At 39.3% G+C, this 21,005-nt stretch overlaps 1 protein-coding gene across 4 annotated transcripts in view; it reads left to right on the forward strand.

Annotated features, from left to right (window-relative positions):
• Positions 1-4,596: 4,596 nt before the first annotated feature.
• ghrhrl (growth hormone releasing hormone receptor, like) overlaps positions 4,597-21,005 on the forward strand; it is a 77,165-nt gene continuing 60,756 nt past the window's right edge. For 2 of the 4 annotated variants that reach the window (XM_073938743.1, XM_073938744.1), the window contains exon 1: positions 4,598-4,714. In XM_073938743.1, coding sequence (XP_073794844.1) covers positions 4,664-4,714 — 51 coding nt within the window. In that variant the 5' untranslated portion in view covers positions 4,598-4,663. 4 annotated transcript variants of the gene reach the window in all.

Genomic DNA, 21,005 nt, shown 5'->3' on the forward strand with positions numbered 1-21,005 from the left:
GCATGTGGTGCTTATTTATACCATGCGATTGTATTGATAGACATCCATTCATTCATCTTTCTTCGGCTTAGTCCCTTTATTGATCAGGGATCACCACAGCGGGATGAACCGGCAACCTACTGTATTCAGCATATGTTTTACACAGCTGATGCCCTTCCAGCTGCAACCCATTACTGGGAAACACTTATACACTCTCACATGCACACAAATTCTACTGCCAATTTCTTGTATCCAATTCACCTACTGTATAAGCGCATGTCTTAGGACTATAGGGGAAACCGGAGCACCCGAAGGAAACCCACGCCAACACGGGAAGAACATGCAAACTCCACACAGAAATGCCAACGGACCTAGCCGGTTATAGGTGCAGAACTTAAATGAGGTGATAATCAGCAATTCATCCTTTATTTGGATATTGCAGTATGACATGTACCATCCCACATGGCAAACGGACTTGGCCCAAATGTGGCCTCATTATGGCACTGTTGGTGTGTTGCCGGCACTGGCATGCTTAACGTCAGCCGAATGTGGGCCATGCATGGCAATGATGGCACTGCATGCATGACTGCAAACCACATTTGGGCTAGTTGTGGATAGGAGGTGTGTGGCCCAGATCAGTGTAGTGATTGTTCACATTTAGGTAACATTAGGCTGGGTTATGGCTCATTTTTTGGGATTTCTGGTGAAAGGGTGGTGTTGATCTGGTTAACTTATAGGTGAGAATCAGTACCAATAATAAACCTGGTTTGGCCCAGTTCAGAGCCAGTTAAGGGTGATAAATTGGATGAGATTCGGGTTTGTTATGGCCCATGTGTGGCCCGGGTCTTTAATCCAGTTATGGGCCACTTCAGAACTGTTATTCTTTACGGTACTTGGACTGATGGAAAAGGTAATATGTGGCCCGGAGCTGGGCCAGAAAACATTTGCTTTGTGGGATAACCAGCTGTTAAACAGTTACATAATTGTTTCTATTGGAATATTTATTATCTATGGAACCTTTCTATTTCACAAAATGATCCTTTATAGTGTAAACACTATATTCTTTGGGTTATTCAGATGTTCTTCGCACTTCTCTGAAAGATTCTTTATGGAATCGAAACGTGTCCTTTTGGCAATTCTGGTACCTTGCATTTTTTCCCCAGAGTGTTGTCGCTGCACTTGCGTATCGCTGCTCTATTGTTGGTCTGATTGCTTCTATTGTCCTCATTTGTAAGTCGCTTTGGAGAAAAGCATCTGCTAAATGATTGGATGTAAATGAGCCTCTATCAGCTGTATTGGCAACATGATGTGACGTGTGTGGCAGTGATCAGCTACTGCCAGCATCTCGTGGGGGTTTAAATGACATTGACAAGCTTTCCGTGTTGAATGAAATGCTTTTTCTGCAGTCTTCGTCTAATGTATGTGCAGATACATAACTTTATGTACACCACTTGCTTAAAATTCAGAGTTTGCTATTTGGTATTGTTTATTTTTTACAATTCTGACTACACTCGCCGGCCACTTTAATAGGTACACCTTACTAGGACCAGGTTGGACATTCTTTTGCCTTCAGAACTGCCTTAATCCTTCGTGGCAGAGATTCAACAAGCTACTGGAAATATTCCTCAGAGAGTTTGCTCCATATTGACATGATAGCATCACGCAGTTGCTGCAGATTTGTCGGCTGCACATCCATGATGCAAATCTCCCATTCCACCACATTCCAAAGGTGCTCTATTGGATTGAGATCTGGTGACTATGGAGGCCATTCGAGTACAGTGAAGTCATTGTCATGTTCAAGAAACCAGTCTGAGATGATTTGCGCTTTATGACATGACGCATTATCCTGCTGGAAGTAGTCATCAGAGGATGTGTACTATGTGGTCATTAGGGGATGGACATGGTCAGAAACAACACTCAGGTAGGCTGTGGCGTTGACACAATGCTCAATTGGTACTAAAGGGCCCAAAGTGTGCCAAGAAAATGTTCCCCACACCATTACACCACCACCACCAGCCTGAACTATTGATACAAGGCAGGATGGATCTATGCTTTCATGTTGTTGATGCCAAATTCTGACCCTACCATCCGAATATTGCAGCAGAAATCGAGCTTTATCAGACCAGGCAACTATTGTCTATTGTGAATTGTAGTCTCAGTTTCCTGTTCTTAGCTGAATCGGAACTGTTATTTAAAAAGTTTATTTAAAGAAAAGTTGTTTTTGTATTACACATATCTTTGAATAAAGAAAAAATTTTCAAAAATCTTGTATGTGTTTGATTTGATAATTGCCTTCAGGCTGTATTTTGACACAACAAACACAAAACTTGCGCAAAAATCAAGGACTTTGAGTTCATGAGAAATGTTTTGGTGAACAGATGTATTGTTGTTTGATAATAATGTATTGCATATATACAGTGGGTAGCCAAAATTACTATGTGGCAGTGAGCGTGTGTGTAAGAAATAATTGATAGCATTGGATTATTCAAAACGAAGATAGCTGTGATACGTAACCTAGGGTATTTTTCAACCCAAGCTCATTCTGAATGTAGCCCTGCGGATGTTTCTGGAGACTGCGATTTACATGGCCGGAGGTATGTATGGCTGCATTTCATTTTTTCAAGCGAACACCACACTTTACACGAGAACACGAAAAAGCACTCACAGTAGCCTGTCGTGAATTTGCGAAAACAAAAACTGCACGAATACGTACCTCCTGGGACGTATTTCGCGGTCTCCATTAACGTCGGCGGGGCTACGTTTCCAGAATGAGCCTGGGTTTGTATTTATAGTAGCTTAGGAATCGTCTGATTGGTGCATTGTAAATTGGATAATGCGAGTCCATCCACAAGCAGTCATAAGCACGTGATCCTCTCGAAATTAGTTTATAAATAAACTTCACTGAGACTGAAGGTATATCAGTAAATCTCTGCAAACAGGCACATAATTGCATACATGCTACAGGAAAACGCTGTTAGCAGTTAAGGTTTCTCATCAATGACAAGTGAAATATTTATATTTGTATTTATACAAACTTACTTTCTGTAAAATGGTGTAATCCGCAGGATGATGGGCACGGAGGTGTTCAAATAGGTTGGTTGTGTTGGCACTCTTCGCATTAATAGTCCAACAGATATTAGGAGCTATTGAAATAGATTAATCCCACTCAACAGCTCTGGTCCACACGGTTAGCTTTTGCATGGCGCACATGCCGGAGTGTATTACTGTACATTACTGGGCCAAGTCTGACTTCCAGACAAGGGCCAAACATGGACCATGTTTAGTACAAGTCTCGGTCAAGGGACCCACATAGCAAAATGTCTTTGGCCTAGCTCTGGCCCACATGCCGCAGTAAATTATGGTACATGACTGGACCAAGTCTGGCTTCCATGTAAGGGCCAAACCTGGACCATATCTGGGCCTGTCTCAGCCAAGTTAACAACCCTTAACTTGGCCTAAACTGGGCCAGCTATGGACCATGTTTGGGCATTGTCATTATTTAGTGTTTCATGACTGCAATGAAATTGGTAAACCCATGAAATGTTGTACTTTAGGCGCCGTAATAATGTAATGGTTAGTATTGGGTAATAATAATATAGTTTGTAAAATAATAGTTTGGTTAATAAATTATATGTAATGTAGGTCAAATTTGGTTATTTTGCAACATACAGGAAGCAATAGATTAATAAATCTTGATTGTATCCTGGATTGAAATAAGGGCATTAGATAATGCAAACAGGAAGATGGTAATGACTTTGTGCATCATCACATTTCTTTACTCAAGAAAATAATTTTAATGTATTTTAAATGTGGGTCAAGATAAGCCAAACTTACATGGCCCACATATCAATTTTAAACATCTGGGCTACATACTACATTTGACATCTGGCCCATGTCTTGCATGCCGCCTTAAAGATGATGCCACCTCTGTCAAACCTGGGCCATGTTTGGCCCATATGCTGTATGCCAGAGCCGGATGAATGCCTGTTGTGCCCGCTTGAAGCCAAAGCTGGGACAGAATTCTTTGCTACCTGGGTAATAACCTATGACTGTGCCTGAACTGGACCAGATAAGTAAGGGCCATGTGTGTCACGACTTCAATGAAATTGATAAACCCATTGTGCTTTAGGTGTTGGCATGATTTTCTGTCAAAGCAACCTGTTTGGTAAAATTATTACATTTATTTTAAATGTGGGCCAGGGTATGCCAAATTTACATTGCCCTCATATCAAGTTTTTACATCTGGGCCAAATACTACATTCGACATCTGGCCCAAGATTTGTGTGCCGCCTTAAAAATGGTTCCACCTCTGCCAAACCTGTGCCATGTTCAGCCCACATGCTGGGTGCTTTATGCCAAATCTGGCCCATTTGCAATATTATTAAGTTGATTTTTAATCTTAAAACCTGTTTAGTGACACTTTTATCATTGAAATGACCAAGGAAAAGTGTCTCAGTTCACCTGAATTCACTCCGAGAGCAAAAGTGAAGAGCAAAAGTGAAGAAAGCAAGCGGAGACTTTCTGTAATGATTTGTTTGCCGCGTGATTTAAAGGTGTGCGTTGTTGTAAATGATGCGCGCTCGCTTCCTCTCCCTCTCTCTCTGCTCTGATTGGTTAGATTCAGTCTATAAAGCGTTTGATCCAGCTGCATCTGTGAGCGCGCGCTGTGGACTCGACTGGAGAGATGCTGCCGTGTGCGCGTGGACTTTTCTGGCTGCTGACATGTCTCACAACTGTGAGTACAGACATTTATTCACCCTCATCAGGAAAATGTTGACACAGTTGATAAGATGTGTACAAAAACATCAACAACTCATTTTTATGCTTTCAGGAAATCGTTTGTTTTTAATTGACTATTACTTTTTACAAATCATAGCCTATTTGTGTCGGAAACAAAGACTTTTGATGGATAGTTTCTGGTCCAGCCTATACATGCACGCGCTTAGAATGAGACTGAAGCGCTGCGTTTTATCTGAATCTCATAAACTTTGTGTTGTATATTTTGGGTTCTGTGTGATTGTTCATAATGTGCTTTTATAATGGTTTCCTTTACTTTATTTAGCATATATGTTTGTTTATTTATTGATTTTACAACTGATTCAATAGACCCTGTAACGACTAAACGGGGAGCGGCACCTGTCAATCAATTTAGGCGCGAGTTTTACCTCAGGGGGTTGATTGATAGCATTGGAGGGCGCGGTTTGTTTCTTATACAGTTTGGTAATGAAGTTATTTCATTTTTATAAAATAAATCGTTCATGCTGTGTTTAATTAAAATACAAGTGTCAAGTTGGCTTATATAGGTGCTAAAGTCTGAAATTCCAAGCAGAAAAACAAAGAAAAAAGCTATGTCCTACGGGTCTACGCTATAATATTTTTTATTTCTCTTTACAGTAGAACATGCTTTGATGAATCATCTCTTTTTACTAACAAAACACACATGGTAAAAAAACCATAAAGAAACTCATTGTGATCAATCTAATCAAATTTTACATATTTTGTTTATGACTTGTCACTCATGTCCTCCCGTTTTCTTCACATTTGTTTTGGAAATACATGTAGGCTCATTTAATGAATTCCATAGATTTACAACTAAACACCTAGGGCTCTATTTTAACAATCTATATGCAAAGTCTCAAGCGCATGGCACAAAAGCAGTAAGGGTGTGTCCAAATCCACCTTTGCTATTTTAAGGGCGGTCTAATGGTCTTATGGTCTAACAGGGTTGTGCTTATTTTCTTAATGCTTTATGAGTGTGTTTTGACCATAACGTGTGTTAAACCAGTCAGAGTCCCGTCTCTCATTCCCTTTAAGAGTCAGTTATGTTGCATCATGGCGATTTGCTATTTACGTGGCAGATTTCGTAAGTGGAAAAACTGGACACTTTACTAGCGAGAAAACAGTTAAACAGAGCCTCTGCAGCGTGAGGCTAAGGAACGAGCCTCCTTCATTCAGCCTCTACTGTCTATTTACTTTACTTTTACTCTTTACTTCTTTACTTTCGTGGATGAGGAAACGGTGGAAACTCACTCCACTGAAGACATCCATTAGTCTACATATTTAATTTAGTTTGTTAAGCACAAAGATTTGTTTCAAAACTATTTTTAAATTCAGTTCTAATTTCCAGCAAACAAAGAAATGTTCAATAATAATGAACTTTGATAACATCTGTAACATCAACTTTGAATTTTGATGTGGTCAAAAAACTGAGTTCTATCTAAACACATGTCCTATTCTTATGCCCCATATAGTGACGCATACTGTACATCTCCAAAACTCGTCAGGTGGACAAATCTAAACTTGTTTTTATTAAAACAAATATAAATATGCATATAATAAATAATACAGCTAATCATAATAATATCATACTAATACAAATTGTCGTAAATAAACTGAAAAAGCCCCCCGGACATGAAGAAGGCATGGTGCCAGTGGTTTTTATATTTATGTAGAAAATTATTTGAGTTCCTCAAAATAGCAACGCGCCAACAATGCGCCTTAACATACCTCCTTAATAGACCAGCACACCTATGAGCCCAAAAAGTGGCGCAAATGAATTTTCTATTTAAACAACTCAAAACGTGAAAATTACTTTTGCGCTGGTCTGAAAATAGCAATAAATCGCACCAAACATGTCTTGCGCCTTATAGCGCTGGATGTACAGTATGATAGGGCCCAAAGTGCATCCATTTAAAGGAACTTTGATGCTGTACCATGGCTGCAGCAGGCACAATGATATTAGTTACTTAGCTAGGGACTATTTTCTGGTGCTGCATAATATCATTGCGCCTGCTGCAATGGTACGGCAACAAAGCTCCTTAATTATTACGCAATAATGAGAGTATAGTTTATTGAACTAAAAATAGGAGCTTTTCATTTTTCATTGGTCTTATTACACAGTGTAACTACAGAAAAGTCAAGTTGTAAGTAGGAAAATATCTCTCTTTTTTTTTTTTTTTTTTGAGCGAGATGCTGATGGTCTAATCCGATTTAATGAATTATGCTAAGCTAAGCTAAAAGAGCTCCCACCAGTCCTAGAGATTGACTGAATGAATTAAAAAAGGGTAAAACACTAATGTTTACCTTTAGGGGAGCTGTAAAATAAGTTTGTTTCCAAAAAATGGAGTGTTCCTTTAAACAAGAACAAATGTAGGACTGATTTTATCCATAGGAATTATTTAGATGGTTGTGCTTTGCTATTGGTGGATCTCATGAGAATGACAGGCTGATCCCACTCTCCCAGATCACCAAGGGCACACAAAAATAAAAATAAAACCATTTTGATTTGATGCTTACTTCAAGTGAGCTGTTTTAATAGCCAGAACAGTAGGAACTAATGGTCCTTCTCCATCACCCGGGTCTCTGTTTTAGCCACTCGACATTCCAGCCCTGATAGAAAACAGAAATGGCAACACTTCTGACGTCAAGGTTGCAGTCTGAGGTTTAGGTCAGACTGCCATTTGTTGTTTCGGTAAAAGTGTTTCATGGAGTGTTAAGTTCTCCTTTGTCAAGGCTGATAGAATAGCAAGTGTGAACGACTTCATTTATTTTTGACACAAGCCCAGATTTACCCATAGCTTTTCCAGAATTTACGTTTGGTGTTTGGAATTGACGTCAGAATAAAATCAGAATGTACTCTTCTTATTTTAATATGTAGCTATATAGTAGTGCTTATTATTATTATAAACAATGTATCTGTGCACTTTGTTTTGTCCTCATAACCTTTAATCAATTATCACAACCTTCTTTTCCCCCCCTCGAAACAACTTTTCTTCCCTTCTGGTCATATGGAATGTTTTTTAGGAGGGGCTATTATGGCCAGGGGCGGACCAATAAGCGAGGTAAGCAGTCGCTTGAAGGGTCCCAGGGAATTAGATGGCCCCGACAAATGCCAAATAGCCTATATTATTAATTATATAGCTCTTTCATACATTTTATACATTTGTTTTGTCAGAATAAAGCACTTCAATCTATAGACAATAGTCCTTCAAATTGCGAGCAGGCAAATTCAGGTGGATTTCATCTTAGAGCAAAGAGAAAGCTTTGAAAATGATCTCCGGGTTTTGCGTCGTCAAAAATAAGTGAGCACTCAACTTTCCTCTGGTGCATTTGCTTTTGTGCCCATTTCCTTGGAAACTGCACCCAAACCCAAGTAAATATCAAGTAAATGTGGAGGCACAAGCTGCGTCTGCGGACTGAACTGGGGACCTTCGTGGAAACAGGGCAGTAAATGGATCTGCTTGCCGTCTTGTCGAATAGAGATTAATGTTCTCCAGGGAGGAAGCGCTGTGTAATGGAGCTCTCGGAAAAAAAGCGAGACAGGTGGTCCATATGGCGCAGGTGTTTTTTTCTAAGTGTCCAAATAAATAAGAGCTCTCCTGTTCATTTTCTTTGCCGAAATGCATTAACATTTCAGTGCTTTGAATTCATCAGTGGAATCAGCGGTGCAGTTGAGTCACTTGTAGACTAGTTGTTGCATTGGTAATATAGAGTTTTAGTCAAGATTTTAGTGTGAACATAGTCTTAGAGAGTCTCGATTGCAGTCGTTGATTTTTAAATACACATTTTTCTTTTATTCTGCATGTATACGGTAAATTGGTGCTGTTGTTTTGAGCTTTCTGTTAATAATAAGTGCTCTATCAAAATATGAAGCTGTTTTTAGCATTGGTAATAATATAATTTTTTTCATGTGCATCAAATCAACATAATTTATATAAGTAGGGATGTAACGGTATTGTAAATACCGTCATACCGCAATATAAATTTTTTTCGATATTACCGAAGTCGCATGACTCGGTAAAACTATAGGTCTTCTGAGAAAATTTGCTCAAACGAATGAAGCGAACGGGAGGTAGCTGAAACTACATTTCCCATCAGCCCAGGCGTGGCCATAATCCTTTGCGGTCTGTAATGCAGAAATGGAGTGTGCTGCTAGTAGCGGAGATGAAAAAAGATGGAAATGATCGAACCTAAAGTGGGTGTTGTCGCCGCGCGCGTACTGAATAGCGGTGTTGTCGCGCGCGTTGTGATCAGCTGTGTAGTCGCGCGCGTATTGTAAAGCGCCGAGGGGGGGTTGAGCGCGCATACTCAAGACCGGTGTTGTCGCGCACCTACTGAGGGGCTGGACGGAGGTTGTGTCGCGTCGCAGGGGCACTTTTGATCGATTTGGAAGGGCATTTTCTATCCAAGACTAAAAAGGGCATGTGCACTGCACAGGTTGAGCCCTATGTGTGCACGTGCCTGCAAGTTGGGGAATACGACTAATAGCAGTCATGGGGACTGCAGAAACACAGCACACTGTTCAGATTGATGCAGACATTGACTTGTACCGCAAAGAGACCTCTATCTCACTCATGGTTTGTCTTCTCAAGTGGGGGAAAGACAATGCACAACGTTACCCACTGCTGTCAACATGGACCAAGTCATATCTCTGTCCCAGAAACCTCAGTCCCAAATGAGAGGGGTTTTTTCTGTTGCAGGGGACATAGTAAATACTCAGAGATACCAGCTTTTACCAGATTATAGTTATATGATAATTTTCCTTTAAACCCATCTCTATCTAAGTAAGTGAGTGAGTGATTTAATGTTGAATGTGATGAGTTTTCAACAATACTAAATTGAAACTTTATTTTTTTACATGGTTTAATAATTTTTTGTTATTAAAATTGAAGTTCCTGTTTTAAAGCTTACAGATAGATGGCTAATTTGTATGCCATTGACACTTTTTTTTTTTGGAGTATTTTCATAAGTTTTGTTTTTCCTGTAAATGATTCAATAAATACCGTACCGTGAAATTCTGATACCGTTACATCCCTATATATAAGTCTTTTAGAATCAAGTGACAGTACAGCAAAAGAAAAATGACACATCCCAGTATCAATACGTTTTTGATTAAATGAAGTTTGTGTTGGAAAATGACCAAACCAACGTCATATTGACTTCAAATACTGACATTTATTCATCAGGTATAGCAACCAAAATCCAACATCTGATAGACCTCATAGTGGTAACGTTCACACAACGTCAAGCCGTAACATCATTAGACGTTGATATTTGGTTGATTTTAGGTTAGACGTTGGACACTGATGTCGATCTGATGTTGGGTTCTGATGTCAAAACAATTTTCATTTCCAAACAAAATGCAACGCCTCCACGACTTTGAGGTACAACATCAATTTGATGTCATGTTGTCGTCCTGTGCCTGCTGGGATCACATAAAAAATGTTATAAGATGTTATTGTTAGGTTAGATTTAGGTTGTGACGTCAGGTGACCAAAATTCAATGTCTGGCCAGCGTCTAAAGACAACGTTATTTTGACATTCAATAATGATGTAGTTTTTTGGTTGATATTAGGTTTTGTTGGAAAGTGACCAAAATCCAACGTTGAGCCAACAACCAAGCCAGGGGTGGCCAACCCTGTTCCTGGAGAGCCACCTTCCTACAGATTTCAGTTGCTACCCATATCAAACACACCTGAACCAATTAATTAGGACCTGAAAACCACGTGATAATTACAAGCAGGTGTGTTTGATATGGGTTGCAGCTGAAATCTGCAGGAAGGTGGCTCTCCAGAAACAGGGTTGTCCACCCCTGTCTTAAACCAACGTCATATTGACATCAAATACTGACATTTATTTGTCCGGTATAGAAACCAAAATCCAACATCTGATAGACGTCATAGTGGTAACACCCACACAATGTCAAGCTGTAATATCATTAGATGTTGATATTTGGTTGATTTTAGGTTGTGTTGGAAAATGACCAAAATTCAACATAGGGCCAACATCTTATACCAACGTTGTATTGATGTCAAATAATTAAATATATTCATTTGGTATTGCAACCAAAATCCAACCTATGATAGAAGTCATAGTAGTAACATCCACAAAACGTCAAGCCGTAACATCATTGAGTTCTGATGTCAAATAAATTTTCATTTTCAAACAAAACGCAACACCCCCATGATGTTGAGGTACAACATCAATCTGACGTCATGTTGATGTCCTGTGCCTGCTGGGATCATAATATTTAATGTTAATGTTAACATTTTTAATGTTAATATTAGGGTAGATTTAGGTTGTGATGTCAGGTGATCAAAATTCAATATCTAGCCAGGGTCTAAGGACAACGTTATTTTGACATTCAATAATGACGTTGTTATTTGGATGATTTTAGGTTGTGTTGGAAAGTGACCAAAATCCTACGTCATATTGACGTCAAATACTGACATTTATTCATCAGGTATGGCAACCAAAATCCAGCATCTGATATATGTCGTAGTGGTAACGTCCACACAACATCTAGCTGTAACATCATAAGACGTTGATATTTGGTTGATTTTAGGTTGCGTTGGAAAGTGACCAAAATCCAACGTCGGGCCAACTGAGTCTGGTTCTCTCAAGGTTTTTTTTCTTCACTCCCATCAGGTGAAGTTTTTTTTCCCTCTCCGCTGTCGCCACTGCCTCGCATGGTTCAGGATTGGTAGAGCTACGCATCGATGAATTTGCTCTTCGGTGTTTGAACTCTCAGTAATGATTAAATCACACTGAACTGAGCTAAACTGAACTGAACTGAACTTAAACACTAAAACCTGAACCACACTGTTCCAGTTACTATGACCATTTATGTGAAGCTGCTTTGACACAATCTACATTGTAAAAGCGCTATACAAATAAAGCTGAATTGAATTGAATTGAACATCTATTTATCAGGTTTGGCAATCAAATCAAAAATATGATAGACGTCATAGTGGTAGCATTCACACAATACCCCCTTTCATAAATATAGACCTTTCTGGAAAATTACCAGCAATTTTCTGGAAAGGTCTGTATGTGTGAACAAGCCCTTTTTGAAAATACTGTTAAATTAGTTCCGGCTATTTTCTGGAAAGAGAAGTTGTATCATTAACGGTAATTTGCCGGAATGCTGCGCTGTGTGAATGCAGAAGGGAGATTGCCGGAAAGAGCGCGTGCACGTCTAGAACGTGCTGACTTGAGATGTCTGCTTTAGCCTATCGGAACAGTCAGACGCATTAACGTCCGCTCGGTTTATGAGAATAAATATTTTTTACAAATATTTGAATATTTTTCCAGACACGTTTAGCTGCTAGATGTTAGTCAGATAACGTTCATATGGTTCTTCTTAATGCTAACTGTGTAAATAATTATCGATAAGATGCTTATGGTAAGCTGTTGTTTGTTTATCTTCAAGCTCTGCTTCCTTCAGTTGCTTGAGGCATAGGTGTGCCCGTGAAGCAGCCGGTGAGCGCCAGCACACACACATATCATGTACATCCTGACATGTGAAAGTGTTCCTCTGTATTTTCATCGAAGTTGTTCAAAATACTGATCCATCCACAGAGTTTGTAATGTAGTCAAATGTTTACAAACCCTGCTGAAAAATCCAGCTTAAACCAGCCTAAGCTGGTTGGCTGGTTTTAGCTGGTCGACCAGGCTGGTTTTAGAGGGGTTTTGGCCACTTCCAGGCTGGTTTCCAGCCATTTCCAGCCTGGTCTTAGCTGGTCAGGCTGGGAGATGACCAGCTAAAACCAGCTTGACCAGCCTAGCCAAGCTGGGAGTCCAGCCAAAACCAGCTATATACAGCTTAAACCAGGCTGGTCAAGCTGGTTTTAGCTGGATTTGGCTGATCATTTTCCAGCCTGACCAGCTAAGACCAGGCTGGGAATGGCTGGAAACCAGCCTGGAAATGGCCAAAACCCCTCTAAAACCAGCCTGGTCGACCAGCTAAAACCAGCCAACCAGCCTAGGCTGGTTTAAGCTGGATTTTTCAGCAGGGAATACAAGCTCAGCGATTTAGAGGTCATTTCTGGTTAATGATGTCAGAATTTACTGCTCTTTTGGGATGGATGTGTGAATGGTCTTTTCCGGAAAAATTCCGTATTGTCCTCGCCTGTGTGAACATCGCTTTTTTTAACTTACTGGTAAAGTAATTCTGGAAATTTACCGGTATCACTGTGTGAAAAGGACTAATGTTAAGCTGTAACATTAGACGTTGATATTTGGTTGAATGTAGGTTGTGTTGGAAAGTGACCAAAATCCAACGTTGAGCCAGTATCTTTTCCCAACATCATAACAATGTCAAATACTGATTTATTCATCAGGTACGCCAACCAAAATCCAATATCTGAGAGACGGCATAGTCGACAGCAAGTAAGTTGCTGGTTCGAGTCCCGGCTGGGCCAGTTGGCATTTCTGTGTGGTGTTCTCCCCATATTGGCTTAGGCTGCAAATACGAACTTAATTAATTAGACTTTTCACAGAAATTAAAGTGTAAATCTGGCCTCTAATCGAGTGAAAAGGTTTCCTGTTAGGAACATATGCCGTGAATTATTTCCTCATCCACCGTGAAAGCAAGAGCCACTAATAGGACTTAATTAAGGAGCCGCATGCTTTAACAACACGGGCATAAAAATAAGTCTGTGGACAGAAGACGGGCACGTCGGGTAAAATCTTCACAGCATGCAAACTCTGAGCAGTGTCATAGTAACAGCATGAATGCATTAATGGACTCTCTTTTTATTTCATATCCAGAGAATCAAAAGCATTAGAGACAAATGCGCCAGCTCTCTTCTCTCCTTTTTTTACGCTAATCAAACAGATCGCGGCAGTGAACACGGCAGAGCACGCAGGTCAAGTTCAGAAACCGGCAGAATTAGATGCAAATGATCTTTTGAGACATGGTGGCGGTGTGTAAATATTTCCTTTGAGTAATGAAGTGCGTGCCAGAGTTTATGAATGGAGAGAGAGAGAGCGTGGATGATGCTGACTTTTTACAAATGAGCTCTTCCCCTGAAAGACTTTACAGATCTGGAGTCAGTTACTGCTCACACTCATGACAACAAACATCTTATTTTATTCAGCTTGTCGCAATTTTTAACACCATCAATACAAATACAGTTTTTCTACACTGAATATTTGGTAACAGTTTCTGTATTTTGTGCTTCACAAGTGTTTTCTGTTTACTTACGGTTGTGAATTCAATTATGGGATGTTGATCTCTGTCAACTATTGATGTTAAAAATTCAACTCTGCAGTGACTTATTGACATTTTGGTAGTTTGAAAGAATATAATGTATAGGAAATAATATAGAGAGGAATAAGTCTGGAATAACAGAGAATGTACTGGCAGTTTATTCTGGTGGATTGAAAAAGCCGACACACTGTTATACTACATAAACTTAATATTCTTCTTTTTCTTCTGAGACTAATTCCTGTAAGCATCTCCTTCTAGACTGTTCAAACTACAACCACCAAACTTAGTCCAAAGCTCCAAACTGGTCTATCTACTATATCTTTTCCAATTGATCTGACCTGCGGTTTCCAAAAACTGACCCGGAAAAGTACCGTTGACTTAACATTGGACTAAACTTTGTGACCTCATAACTTTGCGCCAGACTGTCATACAGACTTAAGGTTGGGCTCATTTAACTTAGACTACCAATGTGCCAATCACTGATGACCTTTCAATTTACTAACCACACCCTAGCAACCACTTACGGCACCCTAGCAACTGTCCCGTAGACTTCCATTGTAAAAAAACTGTCATTGACTTTACATTGGACATTCTAACAACAATTCACACTAGAAACATGCTAACAACCAACCAATCATACTAGCATCATGCTATAAACATTCTAGCAATATACAAATTCATACTAAATTCATGTTAACAGCATGCAAATGTATGCTAGAAACATGCTAATTTGTGTTAGTAATCGCCTAGCAACACCTTAGCAATGCACTAGCATCCACTTAGAACACCCTAGAAACCACCTAGAACATTTAGCAACAACCTAGATCACCTTACCAACTACGTAGCAGTGCCATGGCAACTGCCTAGCAACCACTCAGAAAACCCTAGCAACCACCTAGCAATGCCTTAGCAACTGCCTAACAACCACTCAGAACAACCTAGCAACACCTTAGCAACCGCCTAACAACACCTTAGCAATCATCTAGCAATGCCTTAGTATTCACCTAGGAACTACTCAGAACACCTAAGCAACCACCTAGCATTGCCTTAGCAACGACCTATCAACCACCTAGCAACAGCTAGGAACAGCTAGAAACAGCTAGCCACAACTTAGTAACCATCTAGCACCTCCTTAGCAACCACCGAAAACACCACAGCAACTACCTAGCAACGCATTATCAACCACTCAGAACTGCCTAGCAATGCTTTAGCAACCACTCAGAACACCCTAGCAACAACCTAGAACACCTTAGCAATCACCTAGCGATGCCTTAGAAACCACTCAGAAAACCCAAGCAACATCTTAGCAACCACACAAAACACCTTATCAATGCCTCAGCAACTACTCAGAACACCCTAGAAACGCCTTAGCAACCACTCAGATTACCTAAGCAACTTCTTAGCAACACCTTAAAAACTGGTCCAAACATCCTTCCAACGCCTTAGCAACCACTCAGAACACCCTAGCAACCCCCTTGCAAGAAACATGCCAGTTCATAATAGAAACAAATGTACTTGACTACGCCAACTTCTTAAAACTACTTCAATTATTTAAACTTTTAAACCACTTCAAACTTTCAGCCACCATGAAGTTTGTCTACGAACTTTACTTTTCATGTTATGACGATCCTCCAAATGACGATCCTCCAAATCCTCTATTCGATTACATTTTCGATTCTAAAGGCATGATTTGATTCGATTTTCGATTATGAATAATTAATTAATGACCAATTAATTATTTGTAGCCTACCGTTTAAACTACCTGACCTGCATGGTCTTTGTTTTACCTATAAACAAATCATACAGTAAATGAATAAAGGCAAGATACACACATAATTACCACCTGTAAATCACTTTTTCTGCGGGACTCGTGAATAGGCAGTGATCTGTGTCGTTATAATGGCGTCGGTAAAAAAGACGCACAACCAACAGGAACCAGCCAACAGTACCTGAGGTGTTCGCTAAAATGACTAAGTACAAGTGAGTGAAAGATTGAAGCAGTCTACTGATCCTCTGACTGCCTGGACCTGCTGTCTCGAGCGCATGGCTGTGTGTGCATCTGTGTCTGTGTGGTCACGTGATGTGCATTTTCAGCGGTAGTGAGGAAGGAGGGCTGCTCAGAAATGCTACACGCCACTGTGGATGTCAAATCGTTGTCGTTCTAAAATGCCATTCAAAAACAAAGACAGTGTAAACAGGGCCTGAGTGTGTACTTTTCGCGAGCGGATTTGCAACGGGGGCGGGGCGGAGGATCGCGTTGCCGGTGTTGTCTATCGGACGAACCGTACGTAATACGTACTTTGCAGAGCTTACAAAACTGTGTTTTTTTTTGTTGACAACACGAACGTTGTCAACACAACTCACCGGAAATCCAAAATGCTTACACACTGGCGACTTCATTGAAAGAAGAGAGGGTTTAAGTTCTCTCGACGGGTCTCCTGCTTCTGCAGTTTAACGAGCACTTCAACAAGCCTGTTTTTTCCCGCTTGGCAAGCCAAGCTGACTTGACATGGGGGGGTGGCAATATCGACGATTCTATTTTTTGATTCGATAATTGAAATTGAGAATAAATTTCGATCGATTAAAATTAAAAATCTAAATCGTGATACCCCTAGTCACATAGCCCCTGCCATGACTTAACACAGATGCTGATGCACACCTCTCAAAAAATGTAACTACACATAGCAACAACACGTAGCACAAGCTCTGTGATTGATTTGGTAGTGGTGATGACCAGGGGTGGTGCTAAGAGCCACACAAGCCCTATAGAGCGAGTGTTTAAACCTCCAAATGGGAGAAAATGGTCAGATTTTGATTGAGGTTTTCCAAAACCGCTATATACATTTCTGTAGAGCGCCAAATACGTCTCAGGAGCTACGTTTTTTGCAGTTCTTGTTTTCGTTAATTCACCAGAGGCCGTGGTGTACGCTTTTTTAGATCTCAAATTTCTCTCGTGAGTGCCATTCGCGCCTGCTGTTCTCACGTAAATCCACGGCGCTGTCGACTGACTGACTGATATTCTGATCCCCCCCACCCACCTCTCTCTCTAAACCCAACCGATAATGTTTTCAAAAGTTTTCCAGAAAAGAAAAGTCCTCGCGGCCACCTGATTTTTTTTTTTACGTTTTCAGATTTGACCCCATTCTCACCCTGTTATACTGTAATGCGTTTGCGCCCTGCGCTTTCGGTTTTGCGCCTGGATGGTCAAAATAGAGCCCGTTATGTTTAAAAATGTATTAGAAAAAAATCTCTCCGTTAAACAACACTTACAAAATATTAGAAAAATAATAAAAGATTTACAGGAGAGGTTATGGTTTTGTCTTCAACTGTACTACTTTTTTCATTGTTGTTGTTTTAAAATTGGTGTAACGTCACAATTCAGAAACCTGCAACAAAACAGGTTTCACTTCTTAATGTAACATTATTTTTTTATATTTGCGTTTTGTTTTTTGAGGTGAAATATGACCCGGACAGTTTCGTGAGATTTACTCAGATGGGAACCTGGAGTAATTTCTGCTGTTTCTTGACAGCTGTGTAACCTTGAAGCAACAGCTTGCAGTAAAATCTGTATAAAAGCACCCAGCGGAGACCAGTCTCTCAAACCCGGTTCCGTTTCGGGATGTTTCTAGTCAGATTTTCTAAAAATAAAGTGTATGATGGTTTCTGAGCTCTCTCTGGATTAGTGCTATCAGACGAAAGTTTGGACAGCTTAGTGAAAACTGAAGAAGTGATATTGGTGGATTAGTGTCTTGAGTTTGACCTGCTTTCAGAAGGTACTCTAAATGACAAGTCTTATTGCCTATCCTAGTTTTAGAAACAACAACAAATAACTTCTAGTTGATGATTTGGTATCAATAGTGGTGTTACGATTTTAAAGATGTTAATAAAAGGGGACGAGGAGTAACATTCATTTTTGGGTGAAACATATAAGCAATCACACAATATCAACAAATGAGGGACAAAACCAAAACCAGCTAAATGCAATAAAGTGAGTTTATTTACAAAAATAGTGATAATAATGAATGCCAAAAATATGTATATTGAAAGATCATTAAATATTTACAAAGACACATTGAATTTCACAAATAACAAATGAGACGTAAGATGTTTGACCAGATATGGGAGAGTTGGAGAAATGAGACGCGGGCGGCGTCCAAACAATAGAAATAAATAAAACAAAAAAATCTATTTGGCCCAACCTCTACCCAAACTATCCAAAAGAAAAATATAGAAGTTTTTGAAAAGAAATCTTCACGTCTATTACGCACTACCTAACCTACACTAATATCTGATGAGAAAACAAAAAGTACAGTGGGCGCAGCACGCCCCTTACCTAGTGTGTCTAATACAGAGATATTCAAACTATGTGTGCACAATGTATGTCGCACGACATTCCTACATATCAAAATCACTGACACACAGCACAACACAGAAAATCAGGGCCTCCAGAGTAGCGTCCTGTCACCACTTGTATGCCTTGGTGGCAGCGGCTGGATTGGAGACCTTGGGTGATGTCAGGGGAGGGCACGGCAAACAGCTGGGCAGCGGTAGCCAATCGGAGCCACTGTATAGGTGGAAGCGGGAGAGAGGTAGAGAGCAAGCGAGCCCGAAGAGAGAGAGAGAGAGAAAAAGGGAGACTAGCGGAAAAATATATATAAATAATAGTCACGCAACACAGGAATGTACAGGAATGTAACAAGTGGCTTATATGGAAGGCGAAGGCTTCTAGATTACGCATTTTTTACCAAAATAAAATATGATCATGCCTTGATATTTAATTAGGGCAGTAAGGTCTGACTTTGCTTAGACAAAAGTCTTGTCTCTTAACAGAAATAATGTCCAGTAGAACATAAAGTCATGCTGCAGTGGAAACAGAATGAATATTGTATCTGACTCCATCATGAGCTTGGAGGACTGCATCCATACATCTCTGTCATCTGGAATGGCAAAGAAAGCGTTCTTGCAGGACTCCCAGAGTTCATCACGATCCTTTGGAAAATCCTGCTTGTGCTGCTCCAAGCGCAATATTCATAATATGCATAATCAGAATATTTAATTCAATATGTTCTGTTGAGATTTTGTTAAGAGATCCAGAGTTATACAAGCGTTCAGGTTGCCTTGGTTTATGAATAGTATCTTTGTTTATACATACAGTTTAATGTGATGTAAAAAGACGTTGTATCTTGAGAACTGAGAGCCATTTTATATATAAAAAAAAAAAAAAAAAAAAAAAAAAAAGAGTATGTATAAACAAAGATGCTATTCATAAACACAGGCCAACCTGGACATTCGTATAGCTCTGACTTTGTGTATGATATCGTTTTTAATTTGATGTTAAATGGTATTGCATCTTGAGAGCCAGGCATCAAAAGAGAACATTTCATTGTCTTTATCCTGATATTTCAATGAAGCTCCGAGGTCGAGTCTCATTTAACCTCGCTCCGTTTCAGTGGTTTTGAAGAGCTCTCCATAGATTTTCATCATGAAAGACCAATGAAAGAATTAGATTTATTAGACGGCGCTGTGGGTTTTTGGTGGTGGCCTCGTATAAAGATTGTTCCAGGACAGGGTGTTTGATCGTGAGTGCTAGTGCTCGGGTTCAAAGCGGGCCAGAATGAAGCTCTGCTGGAAAAGTCACACTTCAGCGGCTCCACAACACTGTGATCTCTGGACGATCGTAGGAAGATGCCTTTTTACAATCATTTCCATCAGCTTGCAATTTCCGAGCCTTGTCCGTATACAGTTGAAGTCAGAATTATTAGCCCTTCTGAAATATTAGCCCCTCTTTTTTTTACCACTTTATTTTACTAGATATTTTTTCAAGATACTAGTGTTCAGCTTAAAGTGGCTTAACTAGGTTAAATAGGCAAGTTAGGGTAATTAAGCAAGTCAATGTATAACGATGGTTTGTTCTGTTGACGATCGCTGCTTAAGAGGGCTTATAATATTGGCCTTAAAATGGTTTTAAAGAAATTAAAAACTGCTTTTATTCTAGCCGAAATAAAACAAATAAGACTTTCTCCAGACAAAAAAATATTATATGAAATACTGTGAAAATTTCCTGAATCTGTCAATCATCACTTGGGAAACATATATGCATCACTTGACTCCAACTGCATATATTTACTGTAGATAGATTTGTTTTATGTTTTGAAAGTGTCTTATTTTTATAGGGGCTTTAAAAAATAGTATAGAAAAATGTAATATGGTGAAATAATAAAATATCCAGTGTGTATAGCAGCATATTCAGCATCATTATTCAGCAATTGACAAAAAAATTCAAAGTGGTTTTAGGCTTCTATTTTATATTTAAGAACTGCCTCTTTTGATGCTAAAAAGAAGCTGGCTGATGCAACATTTATGTCGATATTGTACTACGGTGATGTTATCTATATGCATACCTGTTAACATTTGGATCAAAGTTGACAAATTGAGAAGGAGGGGGGGGCGGTGCGAGCGAAGGGGGAAGGTGCGCGCAAACTTAAAGTTGGGTTCGGTGACATTGGGACTGTACCAAAGATTTTAATAACAAGCTGTCCTTATAAACACGCACATAGCATCACGCTGTCTCTCATTCACACACATACACAAACATAGACACGTAATAACCGGTTATGATATATATATATATATATATATATATATATATATATATATATATATATATATATATATATATATATACATACATATATATATATATATATATATATATATATATATATATATATATATATATATATATATATATATACAGTCAGAACTATTAGCCCCCCCATTTGAGTTTTTTTTATTTATTTTTTTTTATACATTTTTTCCAAATAATGTTTACCAGAGCGAACAAATTTTCACAGTATATGCCTGATAATATTTTTTCTTCTGTCGAAAGACTTGTTTGTTTTATTTTGGCAAGAATAAAAGCAGTTTTAAATTTTCAAAATTCATTAAATATTAAATAATAAGAAAGCAGACAGACAACAGTGTACAGAGTGTTGTTTTAGTAGCACTGAGTTTTAGTTTTTACTTTTCTTTC

This window comes from Danio rerio, chromosome 23 (assembly GCF_049306965.1).
Source record: "Danio rerio strain Tuebingen ecotype United States chromosome 23, GRCz12tu, whole genome shotgun sequence".
Classification (NCBI taxonomy): domain Eukaryota; kingdom Metazoa; phylum Chordata; class Actinopteri; order Cypriniformes; family Danionidae; genus Danio; species Danio rerio.